Raw genomic sequence first — 15418 nt, 5'->3', positions numbered from 1 at the left:
CACCACAAAACAATAGAGACAATATACTGGATAGATGCTTAGAAGATGACAATATGATATTTTTTCCATATCGACCACCCCTACTACTCAGTTTGAGGAACATTATGAGATGCTGCAACTGTAATTCCTCAGCATCAGCATTAACAAGTGCATGTCCATCAGCTGATTATTTTACTTATAGGCCTACTTATTTATTTATGGTAAATGGTAAATGGACAGCATTTATATAGCGCTTTCACAGACCCAGACCTGCCAACCTTGGAAAAACTTTTTTGAGTAGCAACTTACTGATTTATTGTCGAAGTTCTACTTCATGAACACGCGGAAAAATATGCTATTACCGCTGTCTTTGATGTCAATTTGGCTGGTCGGGCATTAGTATACTATAGTGCATCGTTTAGTTCACATGCTTACCAATCACTTCACCTGGTCCTAGGCCATTGTCATTTCCCCACCCACCACCATATTCAGTTATTCAACATATAAATCCACTATGAAGGAAGCAAGAACATTTTTAATGAAAAGATATATATCCACATCATAGAACATTCACTTCAACTTGGACATCTGACAAAAGGGAAGTGAAAATCCCAAAAGGTTTATGACGCTTATCAGAGACCTTCATAGACCTTCAACATCATAAAAATAACTCAAAATCACAGAAGAAAATATGTCCTTTTGAACATTGACAACTGGCAAACTATTGAAAGAAAGATAAAATCACTAAAGCTGTGCCATGTCCTTTCTTAATAAACATTTTACTGTTGAGATGTATCACTTGTGGCAGTGGCAGCTGCTCTAGACTGTTTTGCCTCATAGGTAGCTGACTTGGCCTTCCTGAGAAGCTTGTCGCTGAAGTCCTCCATGTGGCAGACAGTGCCTTTAGCAGCCATGCTCACCTTTTTCATAACCAAAGCACTGAGCATATCAGTGCTCAGGCTGGCTCTGTATTGGGTCTTGTTCTTGGTAACAAGACTGAAAACCCTCTCACAGTCAGCATTGCTATGGAATATTTCTAGTATTCCAAGTATGACTGCTGAGAGCTTGGCGAAGACGTCCCGGCCTCCCCTCTTCAATAGGCCGATGTCTCTCCTGGCCTCATCAATATGTTTCCTGAGGATGCTGGAATCAAAGCTGGTGGTTTGATATATCCTGAACTCATCCTCTACCTGATCCACTGTTACACTGCCCGGCAAAATGGAAGGAAAGTGGCTGATGAAGAAGTTAACAGAACAGAATTTCACTTCTCTATGTCGGCCACAACAGCATGCATAAGCAGCTCATCCCCAAATGGAAATTTAATTTAGAAGGCATGTAGTCAGCTGCAGATGAAAAGAACTTCCTCACATCCCTATAGAATGGCTTCAGCTCTAAGTTACCCTGGCTTTGGATAAAGACTTGGGTCTCATGCCCAATTGAGAGTTCCTCGTCAGGCAGCTGCTTTTTACTTGTGATGGTTGGCCCGATACCTCTACCAATTTCCTTCAACATAGTGATGACATGCTCAGGTTTACAGAATGAAAGCAATATCTTTTGCAGTTGCAGCTCCAAAGTTGGAAGCAGAATATGTAAGCATGGCTCATCTTTTTGAAGAATTTGGTTGCTGATGTCAAAGACTGGTATGACCCTCTTCAGAAAGAGTGAATACACCTTTGAACATAGGGTTGGTAAGGAACTGAAGAACCTTTTCAGGTTTTGTCAGATCCTTTTTCTCTTCTTTCTCTGTTCTTTCTGCCTTTGCTTTTTCTTTTTCTTTTGCAGCTCTTTTTCCAATTTCGTTTTGCTTGAAGAGGAAATTGGTCAAGCCAAACTCGGCAGCAAGATTGCCAGGAGCTTTAGGCTTCTGGGTAGGACCAGGTGGAGGTGCAGACAGCTTTGGTAGCATAGAGGATAGCTTGAGCTGCACTGTAGCTGGCATGCTGGTGGAGGGTGTGGCATTTGGCTTCTGGGTAGTACCAGGTGGAAGCTTTGGCAGATTGGAGGAACCTGAGGACTTTTTCCTGCATCCACCTCATTAACCAAAGAAAACAGTAAGAGCATCCCACTGTTGCAGTAAACGGTTCACACACTGCCCCAGAGACAGCCATCTTGTTGAGGCCAGCTTGAGGATCTTTCTCACCTCTGTGTCACACATGATTTGAATATCACGTAGGCTTGACTTTCTCTTGCTGCTTTTGTCTAGATAGTATGTTTGGCTATCTCACTATCAGGAAACATTTTCTTAAACAGTGGTCCGGCATGGTCTGCAGCAGCTAATGGCAGGTTGTGTTCTACATTGAATATAGTGTAAAGGGTTTTTGCACGGATTGGTCTCAAATCTTGTGGTTGTACGAAGAATGAGTTAATTATAGGCACTGAGTCTGTAGCAGACACAATTTTTAAATGTTTTTCCCCTCCACGTGCCGTCGACAGTCTGCAAAACGCATACGTATACACACACACACACACACACACACTAAAGCTTCTCTTCATAATTTTAGGTTAGACTGTAAAAGTGATTAGGCAAAACTATGATTTCACCGGATTCTAAAAATATCACTTGCTCTGCACTACTATGCTATACTTCTTTTCAGTACACTTAATTTTTTTTGTTCATGATCAATATTTAATTGTATGTTATGTATGCTTATATAAACTAATAACCATAAATTAATTGTATTCAATTGTTTAATTAAAAGGGAACCAACCATTCATATGATAGCTATATTATTACCTGTAACTCCTTGGTGGCTAATGTCAAAATTATAATTACACAAAGTGCAAAAGGCATGATTGGGCAGTTTAGAGGGGTGGAGGCAGGGCCACTGCCCCTGATATTTTGTCAGGAACTTCTGAGGGGCACAGACCCGCTTCTTTTTAGGTTTGCTGCATTCTCTCTCCCTGTCAGTGTCCTCGTCTGACGCCATTTTGATTTACTGCAAGGCACACACATACAGCATCCTCTTAACATCATGTAGGCCAGGGGTTGGGAACCTTTCTTGTCCAAAGAGCTATTTTTAAATTTTTGGTTAATGCATGATTTTTCCAAAAGAGCCACAGTAAAAAATAATCTAATATGATTATTAAAGACATGCCTTTTTTTCCCAATTAAATTTCCAACAGTAGCCTAAGCTTTAGTTGTCCATAGACAACTAAACACAAATATTCAGCAAACAATAAATAAGTTGCAATATGGAATTAATTGTGCAGGGCTTTCACAGTGAGGTTGAGTTACTGATGAGCATAAATCCTCTTCGTGTGTGTGACAGAGAGAGAGAGAAAATGCACACAGTACTCGAACTTGGCATTTTGATATATTTCTGTGTTTATTTGTCCGTTTAGGCGCGCAACCGAAGAGTGCAACTCGGAGCGCGCGTGCGGCATGGCATCCTGTAAGCAGAATTCAGTTCTCTTTCATGACTTATCGCGCTTTTAACCCTCTGGGGTCTAAGGTGTTTTTGGGGTCCTTGAGATGTTCTGACATGCCCTGACATTTGTGCTTTTTTCAGTTGCTTATAAACATATTAATGGCAAAGGTGTAAATACACTCTATTAAGCACAAACAGGGCTACCATAATATGTGAGCAACATGTATGTACATGTTTGTATTTTTGAGAAAATAATGTTTAAAAAGATCTTTTGGTCACAATGGCCACCGCCGCTTCAGAGCCCGCTGCCGGCCTGGAGGCCTTCCCCAAGCCCCACCGCCCTGCCGGCGCCGCTTGCTGTCTGCTCCGCCCGCCCTGGGACTCCTGAGACACTGGAGCCCGACTGGTCGGTCCCCCGAGCTGCTGTCTTTTATGTCACTGTATTAGTCCATTAAGCTATGTTAAACGTCCCGACAACAGGGGAATTCTGGAGCACGATGTTTTGAATGAGTGAGTATCTCACCCATTGCTCTTAGAGTTCTCAACGGGTCGGGTCGGCCCGACAAACCCGACGAGACCCGCGGGTTCGGGCCGGGTTCGGGTCAAAAATATAAGCAAATGACTCGGGTCGGGTCGGACCTCGGGCTTAATCTTTTCCGCTCAGTGAAAAAAAAACAAAAAAAAAAACATTTATTAATCATCGCTGCTGTTCACCGTAAAGAAAGTCTGGCTGCTGCGTGCAACGTGCATCATGGAGAGGTGGGCGGGGGCAGACCTGACACCGCTGCGTGCACGCCTTTAGCATGGAGAAGAAGATGGAGTTGGTGAAAAGTAAACTTGCCACAGGTGAATTCACCGTCGCTACTACAGCAGTGGGAAAATCAGAGGTCTGGAAAGTGTTTGGAGTGGTGCTGGTGCTGGAAAGGCGTGAACATTAAAGGTTGATTTGAATTCCCGTCTGCTGGTCATGATAATACGTGTATGAGAAAAAAAAGGGCGCCGTCGGGCTGCGGGCCGTGTTCGGGCAGATAATTCATGTTGATGATGTCGGATTACATCGGGTCCGGGCTTTAAAAGCCACAGGCCGGGTCGGGTCGGGTTGTAATTTTCAAGCCCGCTGAGAACTCTAATTGCTCTATAGTCTTCTTCGTCAACAGCCATTTGCACCCCCTGCTGGTGAGGTCGACTAACAGCAGATGGAGATTATGAATCAACACACTGCTATTCCTGCAGTTCCCGGATGTGAAATGTTGAATTTTCTGATGAATTTGAACCACTGAATTTGTGGAAGAGAATTTGTAAAGAGAAATAAAATGAAATTGCCTGTCAAATATAATAGGGTGTATAAACAGTATTTAAAAATATAAACAGTGTATAAAAATAAACAGACCAAATATTTTGGAAGGGAAATCTGAACGGTGAATATGGATTACTGAATTTTTAATAATGAAAATGTGTGAATTTTTTTAATTGAATTATTCACAGCTTAAATATACAACCATGTTGAATTTCAGCCAATAAATATGCAAGCTCTAAAAATACAATGCATTAAAATCCAACCATGGTTAATGCAATACATTTTTTTTTTTAACTCAACAAGCTTTTTTGTTTCAAATACATTTGTCATTATTTTATTTCCATATACTTGTATTGTAGAGGGTTGTAGTAGGAAAACTTTTAGATTGAGTGTGTAGGAAATGGGCAGTATTGCTTGGATTATTTGCTGCATACTGAATACTAATAATGTCTTTCTAACTTTACTCCAACAGTTCAAATTTACGCAGCGATTATGATTCACATCTGCGGTGAAGCCATAGAAGTTCATCGGTAAATACAGGAACATTCCCACCTTTTTACAAGTGAACAAACCACTCGGATGCGCCATAAAACACATTACAGAAGAAATAAGTCCAGTTCAAACAAATACTGAGGGTATACAACTGCAAACATGGAAATGGAGGTTGTCAAAGAGGAGAGTGACAACATGAGTGAGGCATACAAAGATGAAGATACAGAGGAACAAAGAGGTTGGTGTCCATTCCTGATTCTTTTCACTTTCATTTAAATTTTCAGCTTAATTTGACTTGTGTACATCTTCATTTTAGACCTGGTGGATGTTAAAGAAGAAAGTCAAGAGCTGAATGAAGTGGAGAAACAAGTGGAAGTTAAAGAAGAAAGTCAAGAGCTGATTGAAGTGGAGAAACAGGTGGAAGTTAAAGAAGAAAGTCAAGAGCTGAATGAAGTGGAGAAACAGGTGGAAGTTGAAGAAGAAAGTCAAGAGCTGAATGAAGTGGAGAAACAGGTGGAAGTTAAAGAAGAAAGTCAAGAGCTGAATGAAGTGGAGATACAGGTGGAAGTTAAAGAAGAAAGTCAAGAGCTGAATGAAGTGGAGAAACAGGTGGAAGTTAAAGAAGAAAGTCAAGAGCTGAATGAAGTGGAGAAACAGGTGGAAGTTGAAGAAGAAAGTCAAGAGCTGAATGAAGTGGAGAAACAGGTGGAAGTTAAAGAAGAAAGTCAAGAGCTGAATGAAGTGGAGAAACAGGTGGAAGTTAAAGAAGAAAGTCAAGAGCTGAATGAAGTGGAGAAACAGGTGGAAGTTAAAGAAGAAAGTCAAGAGCTGAATGAAGTGGAGAAACAGGTGGAAGTTAAAGAAGAAAGTCAAGAGCTGAATGAAGTGGAGAAACAGGTGGAAGTTAAAGAAGAAAGTCAAGAGCTGAATGAATTGGAGAAACAGGAGTTTGTCACAGGAGAGCATTCTTCTAATAGCTCACAGATTGAAACGCCTGGAGATGTTTTCACCTGCCCAGAATGTGGAAAGAGTTTCAAAGTAAAAGGACGCCTTAAGGCTCACATGAGAGTTCACACTGGAGAGAAGCCGTACCCATGCCCTCAATGTGGAAAGGGTTTCAGATATAAAGGACACGTCCGCACTCACATGAGAATTCACTCCGGAGAGATGCCTTTCAAATGCCATCAATGTGGGAAGAGCTTCAATGAAAGAGGAAACCTTAAGGCTCACATGAGAGTTCACACTGGAGAGAAGCCGTTCAAATGTGAGCAGTGTGGAAAGACATTCAAAACCAACAAAAGCCTTAAGACACACAAACAGAACGATGCTGGTGAACGTGAAAGGCCTTATAGCTGCAGTCAATGTGGAATGAGTTTCTCACAGAAAACAAACCTTTCGAAGCATGCACTAGTTCACTCTGGAGAGAGAGCTTTCACATGCCATGAGTGTGGAAAGAGTGTCAAACGTAAAGGAGAACTTCAGAGTCACCTGAGAATCCACTCTTCTGAGAAACCTTACACATGCAGTCAGTGCGGAAAGACTTTCAGATGGGCACAGATCTTCAAGAAACACATGCTCTCTCACGTTGGAGAAAGTCACTTTAACTGTGATCAGTGTGGCGAGGAGTTTAGTCTGGCAGAAAACTTGCAGACGCACCTGAAAACCCATGCGGATGAGAGGCCTTTCTTGTGTTCCTTCTGTGGAATGAGATTTCCACGACTGGACTATTTGAAGGAGCACCAGAAATTACATTCAGGAGGGAGTGCTCATGTGTGCACTGAGTGTGGGAATATCTTCACTAGTGCCACCTGTCTGAAAGAGCACAGGAGAATACATTTAGTTGTAGGAAAACCTCACAAGTCAGGAGAGAAATCTCACAAGTCAGGAGAGAAACCTCACAAGTGTTCCCAATGTGGGAAGAGTTTCTCCCAGGCAGGAAACTTGAAGACACATGCGCGAGTGCACACAGGAGAGAAGCCGTACCCATGCCCTCTGTGTGGAAAGGGTTTCAGATATAAAGGACAAGTTCCCACTCACATGAGAATTCACTCCGGAGAGATGCCTTTCAAATGCCATCAATGTGGGAAGAGCTTCAATGAAAGAGGAAACCTTAAGGCTCACATGAGAGTTCACACTGGAGAGAAGCCGTTCAAATGCCATCAATGTGGGAAGGGCTTCAATGAAAGAGGAAACCTTAAGGCTCACATGAGAGTTCACACTGGAGAGAAGTCGTTCAAATGTGAGCAGTGTGGAAAGACATTCAAAACCAACAAAAGCCTTAAGACACACAAACAGAACGATACTAGTCAACGTGAAAGGCCTTATAGCTGCAGTCAATGTGGAAAGAGTTTCTCACAGAAAACAAACCTTTCGAAGCATGCACTAGTTCACTCTGGAGAGAGAGCTTTCACATGCCATGAGTGTGGAAAGAGTGTCAAACGTAAAGGAGAACTTCAGAGTCACCTGAGAATCCACTCTTCTGAGAAACCTTACACATGCAGTCAGTGCGGAAAGACTTTCAGATGGGCACAGATCTTCAAGAAACACATGCTCTCTCACGCTGGAGAAAGTCACCATAACTGTGATCAGTGTGGTGAGGAGTTTAGTCTGGCAGAAAACTTGCAGACACACCTGAAAACCCATGCAGATGAGAGGCCTTTCTTGTGTTCCTTCTGTGGAATGAGATTTCCACGACTGGACTATTTGAAAGAACACCAGAAATTACATTCAGGAGAGAGCGCTCACGTGTGCACTGAGTGTGGGAATATCTTCACTAGTGCCACCTGTCTAAAAGAGCACAGGAGGATACATTTAGTCGTAGAGAAACCTCACAAGTCAGGAGAGAAACCTTACAAGTGTTCCCAATGTGGGAAGAGTTTCTCCCAGGCAGGAAACTTGAAGACACATGTGCGAGTGCACACAGGAGAGAAGCCGTACCCATGCCCTCTGTGTGGAAAGGGTTTCAGACATAAAGGACACGTTCGCCCTCACATGAGAATTCACTCCGGAGAGATGCCTTTCAAATGCCATCAATGTGGGAAGAGCTTCAATGAAAAAGGAAACCTTAAGGTTCACATGAGAGTTCACACTGGAGAGAAGCCATTCAAATGCCATCAATGTGGGAAGAGCTTCAATGAAAGAGGAATCCTTAAGGCTCACATGAGAGTTCACACTGGAGAGAAGCCGTTCAAATGTGAGCAGTGTGGAAAGACATTCAAATCCAACAAAAGCCTTAAGACACATAAACATAACGACACTGGTGAACTTGAAAAGCCTTATAGCTGCAGTCAATGTGGAATGAGTTTCTCACAGAAAACAAACCTTTCGAAGCATGCACTAGTTCACTCTGGAGAGAGAGCTTTCACTTGCCATGAGTGTGGAAAGAGTGTCAAACGTAAAGGAGAACTTCAGAGTCACCTGAGAATTCACTCTTCTGAAAAACCTTACACATGCAGTCAGTGCGGAAAGACTTTCAGATGGGCACAGATCCTCAAGAAACACATGCTCTCTCACACTGGAGAAAGTCACTTTAACTGTGATCAGTGTGGTGAGGAGTTTAGTCTGGCAGAAAACTTGCAGACGCACCTGAAAACCCATGCGGATGAGAGGCCTTTCTTGTGTTCCTTCTGTGGAATGAGATTTCCACGACTGGACTATTTGAAGGAGCACCAGAAATTACATTCAGGAGTGAGCGCTCACGTGTGCACTGAGTGTGGGAATATCTTCACTAGTGCCACCTGTCTGAAAGAGCACAGGAGAATACATTTAGTCATAGAGAAACCTCCCAAGTCAGGAGAGAAACCTCCCAAGTCAGGAGAGAAACCTCCCAAGTCAGGAGAAAAACCTCCCAAGTCAGGAGAGAAATCTCACAAGTCAGGAGAGAAACCTCACAAGTCAGGAGAGAAACCTCACAAGTCAGGAGAGAAACCTCCCAAGTCAGGAGAAAAACCTCCCAAGTCAGGAGAGAAACCTCACAAGTCAGGAGAGAAATCTCACAAGTCAGGAGAGAAACCTCACAAGTGTTCCCAATGTGGGAAGAGTTTCTCCAAGTCAGGAAACTTGAAGACACATGCGCGAGTGCACACAGGAGAGAAGCCGTACCCATGCCCTCTGTGTGGGAAGAGTTTCAGCACAGCAGGCGCTCAAAAGAGACATAGCACTAATAACTGTCCAAAGCTTCCAATGTGAGCACGCTTCGTTTCAACCCTGAACTCTGTCAGTGCATGGGTTTAAATTCAGATAAACTGGTTCCAAATAATAAAGTTAACGTTCACAAGTTTTTGAGCATTCAAAGTTATTTTTTTGCTGTTGAAAAGATATGCAAAAAAGAACTTAGAAGTGATCTTTCCAAGGTTAAAAGAGTTTCCTGTTGGAAGCGTGACCAACATCCCTGACAGTGTGTATGTATGATGAGCATGCTAATCACTCCTGTAAACCGGCTGAAGTGGCTCCCCACATTAAACTGAACTCGTTGGAACGTTGTGCATCTTGATCAGAGAATCTGTGACCTCTTTACTTCACAGATACTAAGGCGGGCATACACTGTGTGATTTCCATCCGATTTTGAGCCGAATTCTGACTCGTGTGACTCTTTTTCAGGTCTGGCCGTATTTAAATATCCATATTTGAAGCCTGTTATTTTAGTTTTTAAAGTTTTAAATATGGATATTTTTCTCACAGAAATGCATCGCTTCATAAGGCCTTTATTAACCCCCAGTGACATATGGATTACTGTTATGATGGATGGATGCAGTTTTTTGGGCTTCCAAATCTGATCCTCCATTCACTGCCATTGTAAAGCTTGGAAGAGCCAGGAAGTTTTTTAATATAACTCCTGATTAGTATGAAAGAAGAATGTCATATACACCTAGGATGACTTGAGGGTGAGATTGAACTATCCCTTTAAGGGAAAGTTTTCATTTTTGGGTGATCCCTTTAATATAGAGACCTTTGGCCTGTAGAAGGTGAACGATCCCGTCTGAATGAAGTTTGTATGAACAGTGATTTTTTGCCTACTTCTTGATCTGTGTAAATAAAGACTGATCCGCAGCATTACAGGGATACTTCACCCAAAAATAAAAATTATCTCATTGGCACCACATTCCATCCCGGATATAAATGACTTTCAGATGAACGTAGATTTTTAGAAAAATAATCCATCGCAAGTGTACAGGACCCCAAAGTTTATGCTTCATAATCTACATAAAATCAACAAAGGTGATCCACACGAGCCCAGCTGATGAAGTAAGATAAATACTAATATTTTAAACTATAAACCATCACTTTCACTATTTACGTTCATCAGTACAATTACCCAGGTAGCTTTAACGATTTGGCCCGATAATGGCCCAGATCTGGCAGCCCGGAAGAAATAACTCGGCACAGTTGCGGTTGCCAGACTTGGGATGAATGACACCCCAGAATCAGCCCAAACACACTGACCCGAGCAGTGAAGAACTCTGAAGAACTGCAAACCTGCCGGCATTGGGCCACAACCACACCGACAAGAATGGTACACACCGAGTCTTGTTTGCCAAATTAAAAAATATACTTGCACTTACTCTTATACAAAATTAAAAACTATTTGTGTGTTCAGTACAACTTCTAAAATATGTGTATTAAAGACTCCTTCCAGTTTTTATGGAAGGCATTCTGTCATCCAAAATGACATTGTTGCCTTAAAATCTACTTTTAACCTTTTTATTTTTTACAGTGTCTTTGTTAAAGGTGCTCTAAGCGATGTCACAAGTTTTTTAGGCCAAAACATTTTTTGTCACATACAGCAAACATCTCCCCATCATCCTCTAACTGCCTCTCCCCTGAACACATTGTAAAGACACACAGTCTCTGCAGACACCACAGGCTCCAGAAACAGCAAGAAAAACAAACTGGGCTCACCCGCACCACGAAACACAACAAACTGTTCCAGCCAATAACCGACAAGAATGATTTGGGGGTGGGGTTTGGGGGGTTAGTGCGCGGATGAGGAAGAGGGAGGGTCGAGCTAGCCTCCGTTTTGTTTGACAATACTTCGAACGTCAACAAGAAGTGACGTCACCCAACATCACTTAGAGCACTATAAGCCTACATGTACTGATGCATGTCAACTAAATATGTCAACTTTACAAAGATGGTATCTTTTTTCCATGGCACCCCCACCCCTGATCTATATAGAAATGACTGGATAGCTCATGACGTCATAAACAGTGAAGCCACCGCACCTCCATATTGGTATTCCCTAGTGAGCTCACGCGTTCTATTGAATCAATAGGAAATTTTATGATTTGACTGAGAAAACATTGCCTAACGAGACACCGTTTTTAAATCTAAAGTCTCCCTGTACATTTTTACAACGCAAACATCCTAAGCATCTAAATGGGTATTTGTTTAAAGTCGTACATTTTTTCTGCTTATTAACCCCCTGAGGTCGGCTATCGCGCTCGTTTTTTTCCTTATCAGTGAAAAAAAATATAAAAAAAATAATTTGTATCTTATATGCTTGTGTTATACATCAATCGATCCTGTTAAGTGTGTATTATTTTTGTGTATACTCACAATAAAAACAAAGTGTTGTGCTTTTTGCCAAATAAAGAAAAATAAACACGAAGCGAGTTCTGCCTCCTCTCTGTCAGTGAAGTCCATTCTGAAACGCGTCCGAAAATGAACCATAATTCAGCGAATACTCAAACAGGCATACAGACACACAGGCATGAAGCTTGAATTCTCTTCTTTTAAATGAAGTATTTTTTATTAAAAAAAACAAATATTCTCTGTTTATGTAATCTTTATGAAAAGAGAGAGATGTCAGTCGTTCTCATCTCAGCTAATTATTTTTAATGTGACTCCGCCCACGGAGAGCGCGCGCTATTCAAACGCAAATGACTGAGGCGATCTGTGCAAACTGTGAACGCCCCCATATCAGCTCGAGAAAACACATCATGCTTATACAGATCATTGTACTTGTTTACACCGTCTCGCAGCGCTGTGAGGAATAATAATAATAATGGAAAATGTACATCAGAAGTGCTGGTATTTCGAGGAGCAGATGCAGCTGAGCTGAGGAATACTGTAGTAAGTTTTTTTCATTCTCAAGTGAATCGCGTTTCTGTGTGTGAATGAATGAACAGCAGAGATGCGCTGTTTACCACAGCTCGCACACTCGCGTTTCTGTGTGTGAATGAATGATCTGCTTTTAGCAAACTGTATTGCTATACTGAGATGAGTAAAAATCGACTGAAATATGTTGAAATAAAATGTATTTGTATAAGCAACGTATTAAACTGCAAATTAACATTTATATTCCTTATAATAAAAACGAAAGACCTGTTACAGACATATGAAAGAACATTTCATTGGCTAGTTTTGGATAGATTATATATTTTTACTGTAAAATATCTGCCACCTCAAATAAGCTTTTGTTTGCCAATTTTTGCTAATATGTTAAATATAGTATGTTTTGTCAATGTAGGCTATATTCAAAGTAATGAATCCTTAACTTTGAAATATGTATGATAAAATGTTTAGTTTTTACAAAGAAAGATTACACTTGAATTGTTGTTGTAATTGTAAACTTTTTAATAAAAAAATATATATTTACAAGGTAGATGTAAACAAATGTTAAAAGGTAAATATAAGCCTTTTCTTTAAATAATTTTTATTGTGTTTTATTATTGACAAATTTGGGGAGAGGATACATATTCCAAAACTGAGAATATAGTATGAAAATTAACTGCGCAATTACTAGACATGTTTTCCTTGGATATTATACAATTTGCAAGCACAATTTGTGGAAAAATAAAATAAATTTGAGATGCTTCCAACTGTGAACCAATGCTCTTGCATTCTTTCTTGTGGCTATAGGTGACACACCTGAATGAATGGCTCATTAAGTATGTGGGCCCCATTGTCTCCTCAGGTGTGAATCACTAAATATGCATGATGGTGTTCAATTGTTGACGCCCTTTGCGCATATTGCCTTTCCAAACAAGAAGTGTTTTACAAAATTTAAATCAATGTATTGTGTTATGTGAATGATTAGGTCGGTAGGAATGATTTTCATCATTTTGAAGAAAAAACTCTAGGCAACGACATCCATTAGTCAAAAGTCTTATTGACACATATTTAGTATGTGTTTTGTGGCCTTATTTCAGAAACTTTAGTTTTTAGTTTTTTCAATAACCATGCATAAACATTATTCTCTCAAAAATACAAACATGTACATGCACGTGGCTCACATATTATGGTAGCCCTGTTTGTGCTAAATAGAGTGTAATTACACCTTTGCCATTAATATGTTTATAAGCAACTGAAAAAAGCACAAATGTCAGGGCATGTCAGAACATCTCAAGGACCCCAAAAACCCCCCAGACCCCAGAGGGTTAAAAAACGGCAATTTCTTTGCAAAAGGAATAAAAAGCTGTACGAGAACACTAGTCGGCCTTCACTGAAGAGCTATCTTCACAGGTAAGAAAAACAGTTTTATACAATTAATTAAGTAGTTAATGCTAAAGACCTATATTTTTGTGCACTGGTGAATATTCAGGTGAATATTGTTTCGTGGCCACAAATTAATAATACCTCAGCACGTTTTACTAATTTGTTCTCTCGTTTTACTATATTGTGGCCACGTTGTAATTCGTTAAATCAAAATGAGGGAGGGAATTAGTTCAACGAGTCCACGATTATTAAAACGAGGGAACAACAAATCAACAAATCAAAACAAGTCGTCGTAACAACAGATTATTTAGATCAGGGGACAGGGTGCATAAGAACGAGCAGAGAGAGAGAGAGATAGAGCCCTGGCCGTGCGCACTCACTCTCACCGCCTTCAAACAACAGGAGCGCTGTATTGCTCTCTCTCCCTCGCGCTTATCAACATCAATTGACACGATAGTGGTCGCAAGACCGATTGTGTTTTATAGATCAGTAGTTTGTTCAAATAAAGTTTTTTGTGCATGTTCAGAAAGTGCATAATACAAATTGTATGGGTTAATGTAACGGTAAACGGACTCTGCACGAAGCTATTTTGAAGCTGTCAAATGGTGTCGCTATTGGACACTTAATTGTGATTTATTGCTTATCTGAAGTTTCTTATAGGCTACTGTTGACTGTTTGTTGTTGTTTTGTGTTTTTTTCTTTTTTTTGAAGAAGAAGAAGCATTACTCTTGCTTCGGTGAAAACAACATGGAATAGAGACAATTGTGCATATGAATTACTACTTATAGGGCTTGAATTACAACCTGTGGGCAGTTTTTCTACATCCTTCAGTGAACGTAATTTTACACTTGTATGCTGCACAGCGGGTCATCTTAAAAGTGCCGTCGGAGCTACCAATCTCTGTATAACGGGCGTTGGAGCCCTCTGCTGGGAGGGAATCGTAAGATGGCCGCTCGAACACTTCCGGTGGCTTCACTGCCTACTGGCAGTTTAGAATATCATGAGCCATCCAGTCATTATATAGATCAGTGACCCATTTCCCCATGAGTTCCCCATTACATGTGCTTCCCCAGACTGAGAACAGGAACGGTAAGTCTGGTCCTGCTCTTCTTCCCGTTCTCTGTCCGAAGCGATTGATGAACTCTTTAATCTCTCCATCAGATGCACTCGCAGTGCTTGCATTTCATTAAAAAATTTAAAAATAAAAACATTTTCACAATACAATACACTGTTACCAATCAAGTTTCTATCAACATCAACAAAAGCCATCTTTACACTGCAAGGGTGGAACAGAAGTTGCATCTGACATGGAATTTATGCTTATTTACAGACTATTTAATGCTGTTCTGTACATGTATTTACATAAAGAATGCATGATGCAAATAAAAAACTACAACAAATCATTAGAGAGTGAAGCTCCAATATCGTCACAAAATCATTATTGTTGATTATTGCTCCTGGTATTGTAATAATGATCATTACTGTCGATTAATAGATTGCTTCTGTGGTGGAAAAAAAAGCATGTCATATTCTGGCTACAGGCGAAGCAATATTAATCGTTTATGAATGTATTAATGAAGCCTTCACACTGGTTAGTTCCAGCAGTGTTGCTCCAGAACACCTGGAAGCTTTTGGTGATCCTGGAGACTTTGATTAGCTGTGTTTAATTAAGGCTAGAGCTAACGCTAGCACTGTCAGCCAACTCACAATTATAGCGTCATTATAAATAAACATCACTTTGGTATTATATGTGTAGAGCGGCTTATAAACATGATGTTATATGTTAGATTATCAATGGTTTACTCAACATGCTAGCAAGCAGTTCTTCTGGCGATTAGCAGCACAA

The 15418-nt window shown here is 40.7% G+C and overlaps 1 protein-coding gene across 2 annotated transcripts in view; it reads left to right on the top strand.

Annotated features, from left to right (window-relative positions):
- The window catches only part of LOC311087314 (uncharacterized protein), a 29932-nt gene extending 18196 nt beyond the window's left edge, over positions 1 to 11736 (top strand). For both annotated transcript variants that reach the window (XM_084120635.1, XM_084120636.1), the window contains exons 2-3: positions 5117 to 5374; positions 5453 to 11736. In XM_084120635.1, the coding sequence (XP_083976761.1) occupies positions 5296 to 5374; positions 5453 to 9324 (3951 nt within the window). In that variant the 5' untranslated portion in view covers positions 5117 to 5295 and the 3' untranslated portion in view covers positions 9325 to 11736. The remainder of the gene's footprint in view (positions 1 to 5116; positions 5375 to 5452) is intronic.
- The last annotated feature ends 3682 nt before the right edge of the window (positions 11737 to 15418 follow it).

Source organism: Abramis brama (genome assembly GCF_963993115.1).
Source record: "Abramis brama genome assembly, chromosome: 7".
NCBI lineage: Eukaryota > Metazoa > Chordata > Actinopteri > Cypriniformes > Leuciscidae > Abramis > Abramis brama.
The sequence above is the reverse complement of the archived record's forward strand: the minus strand, read 5'-3'. Positions and strand labels throughout refer to the sequence as shown.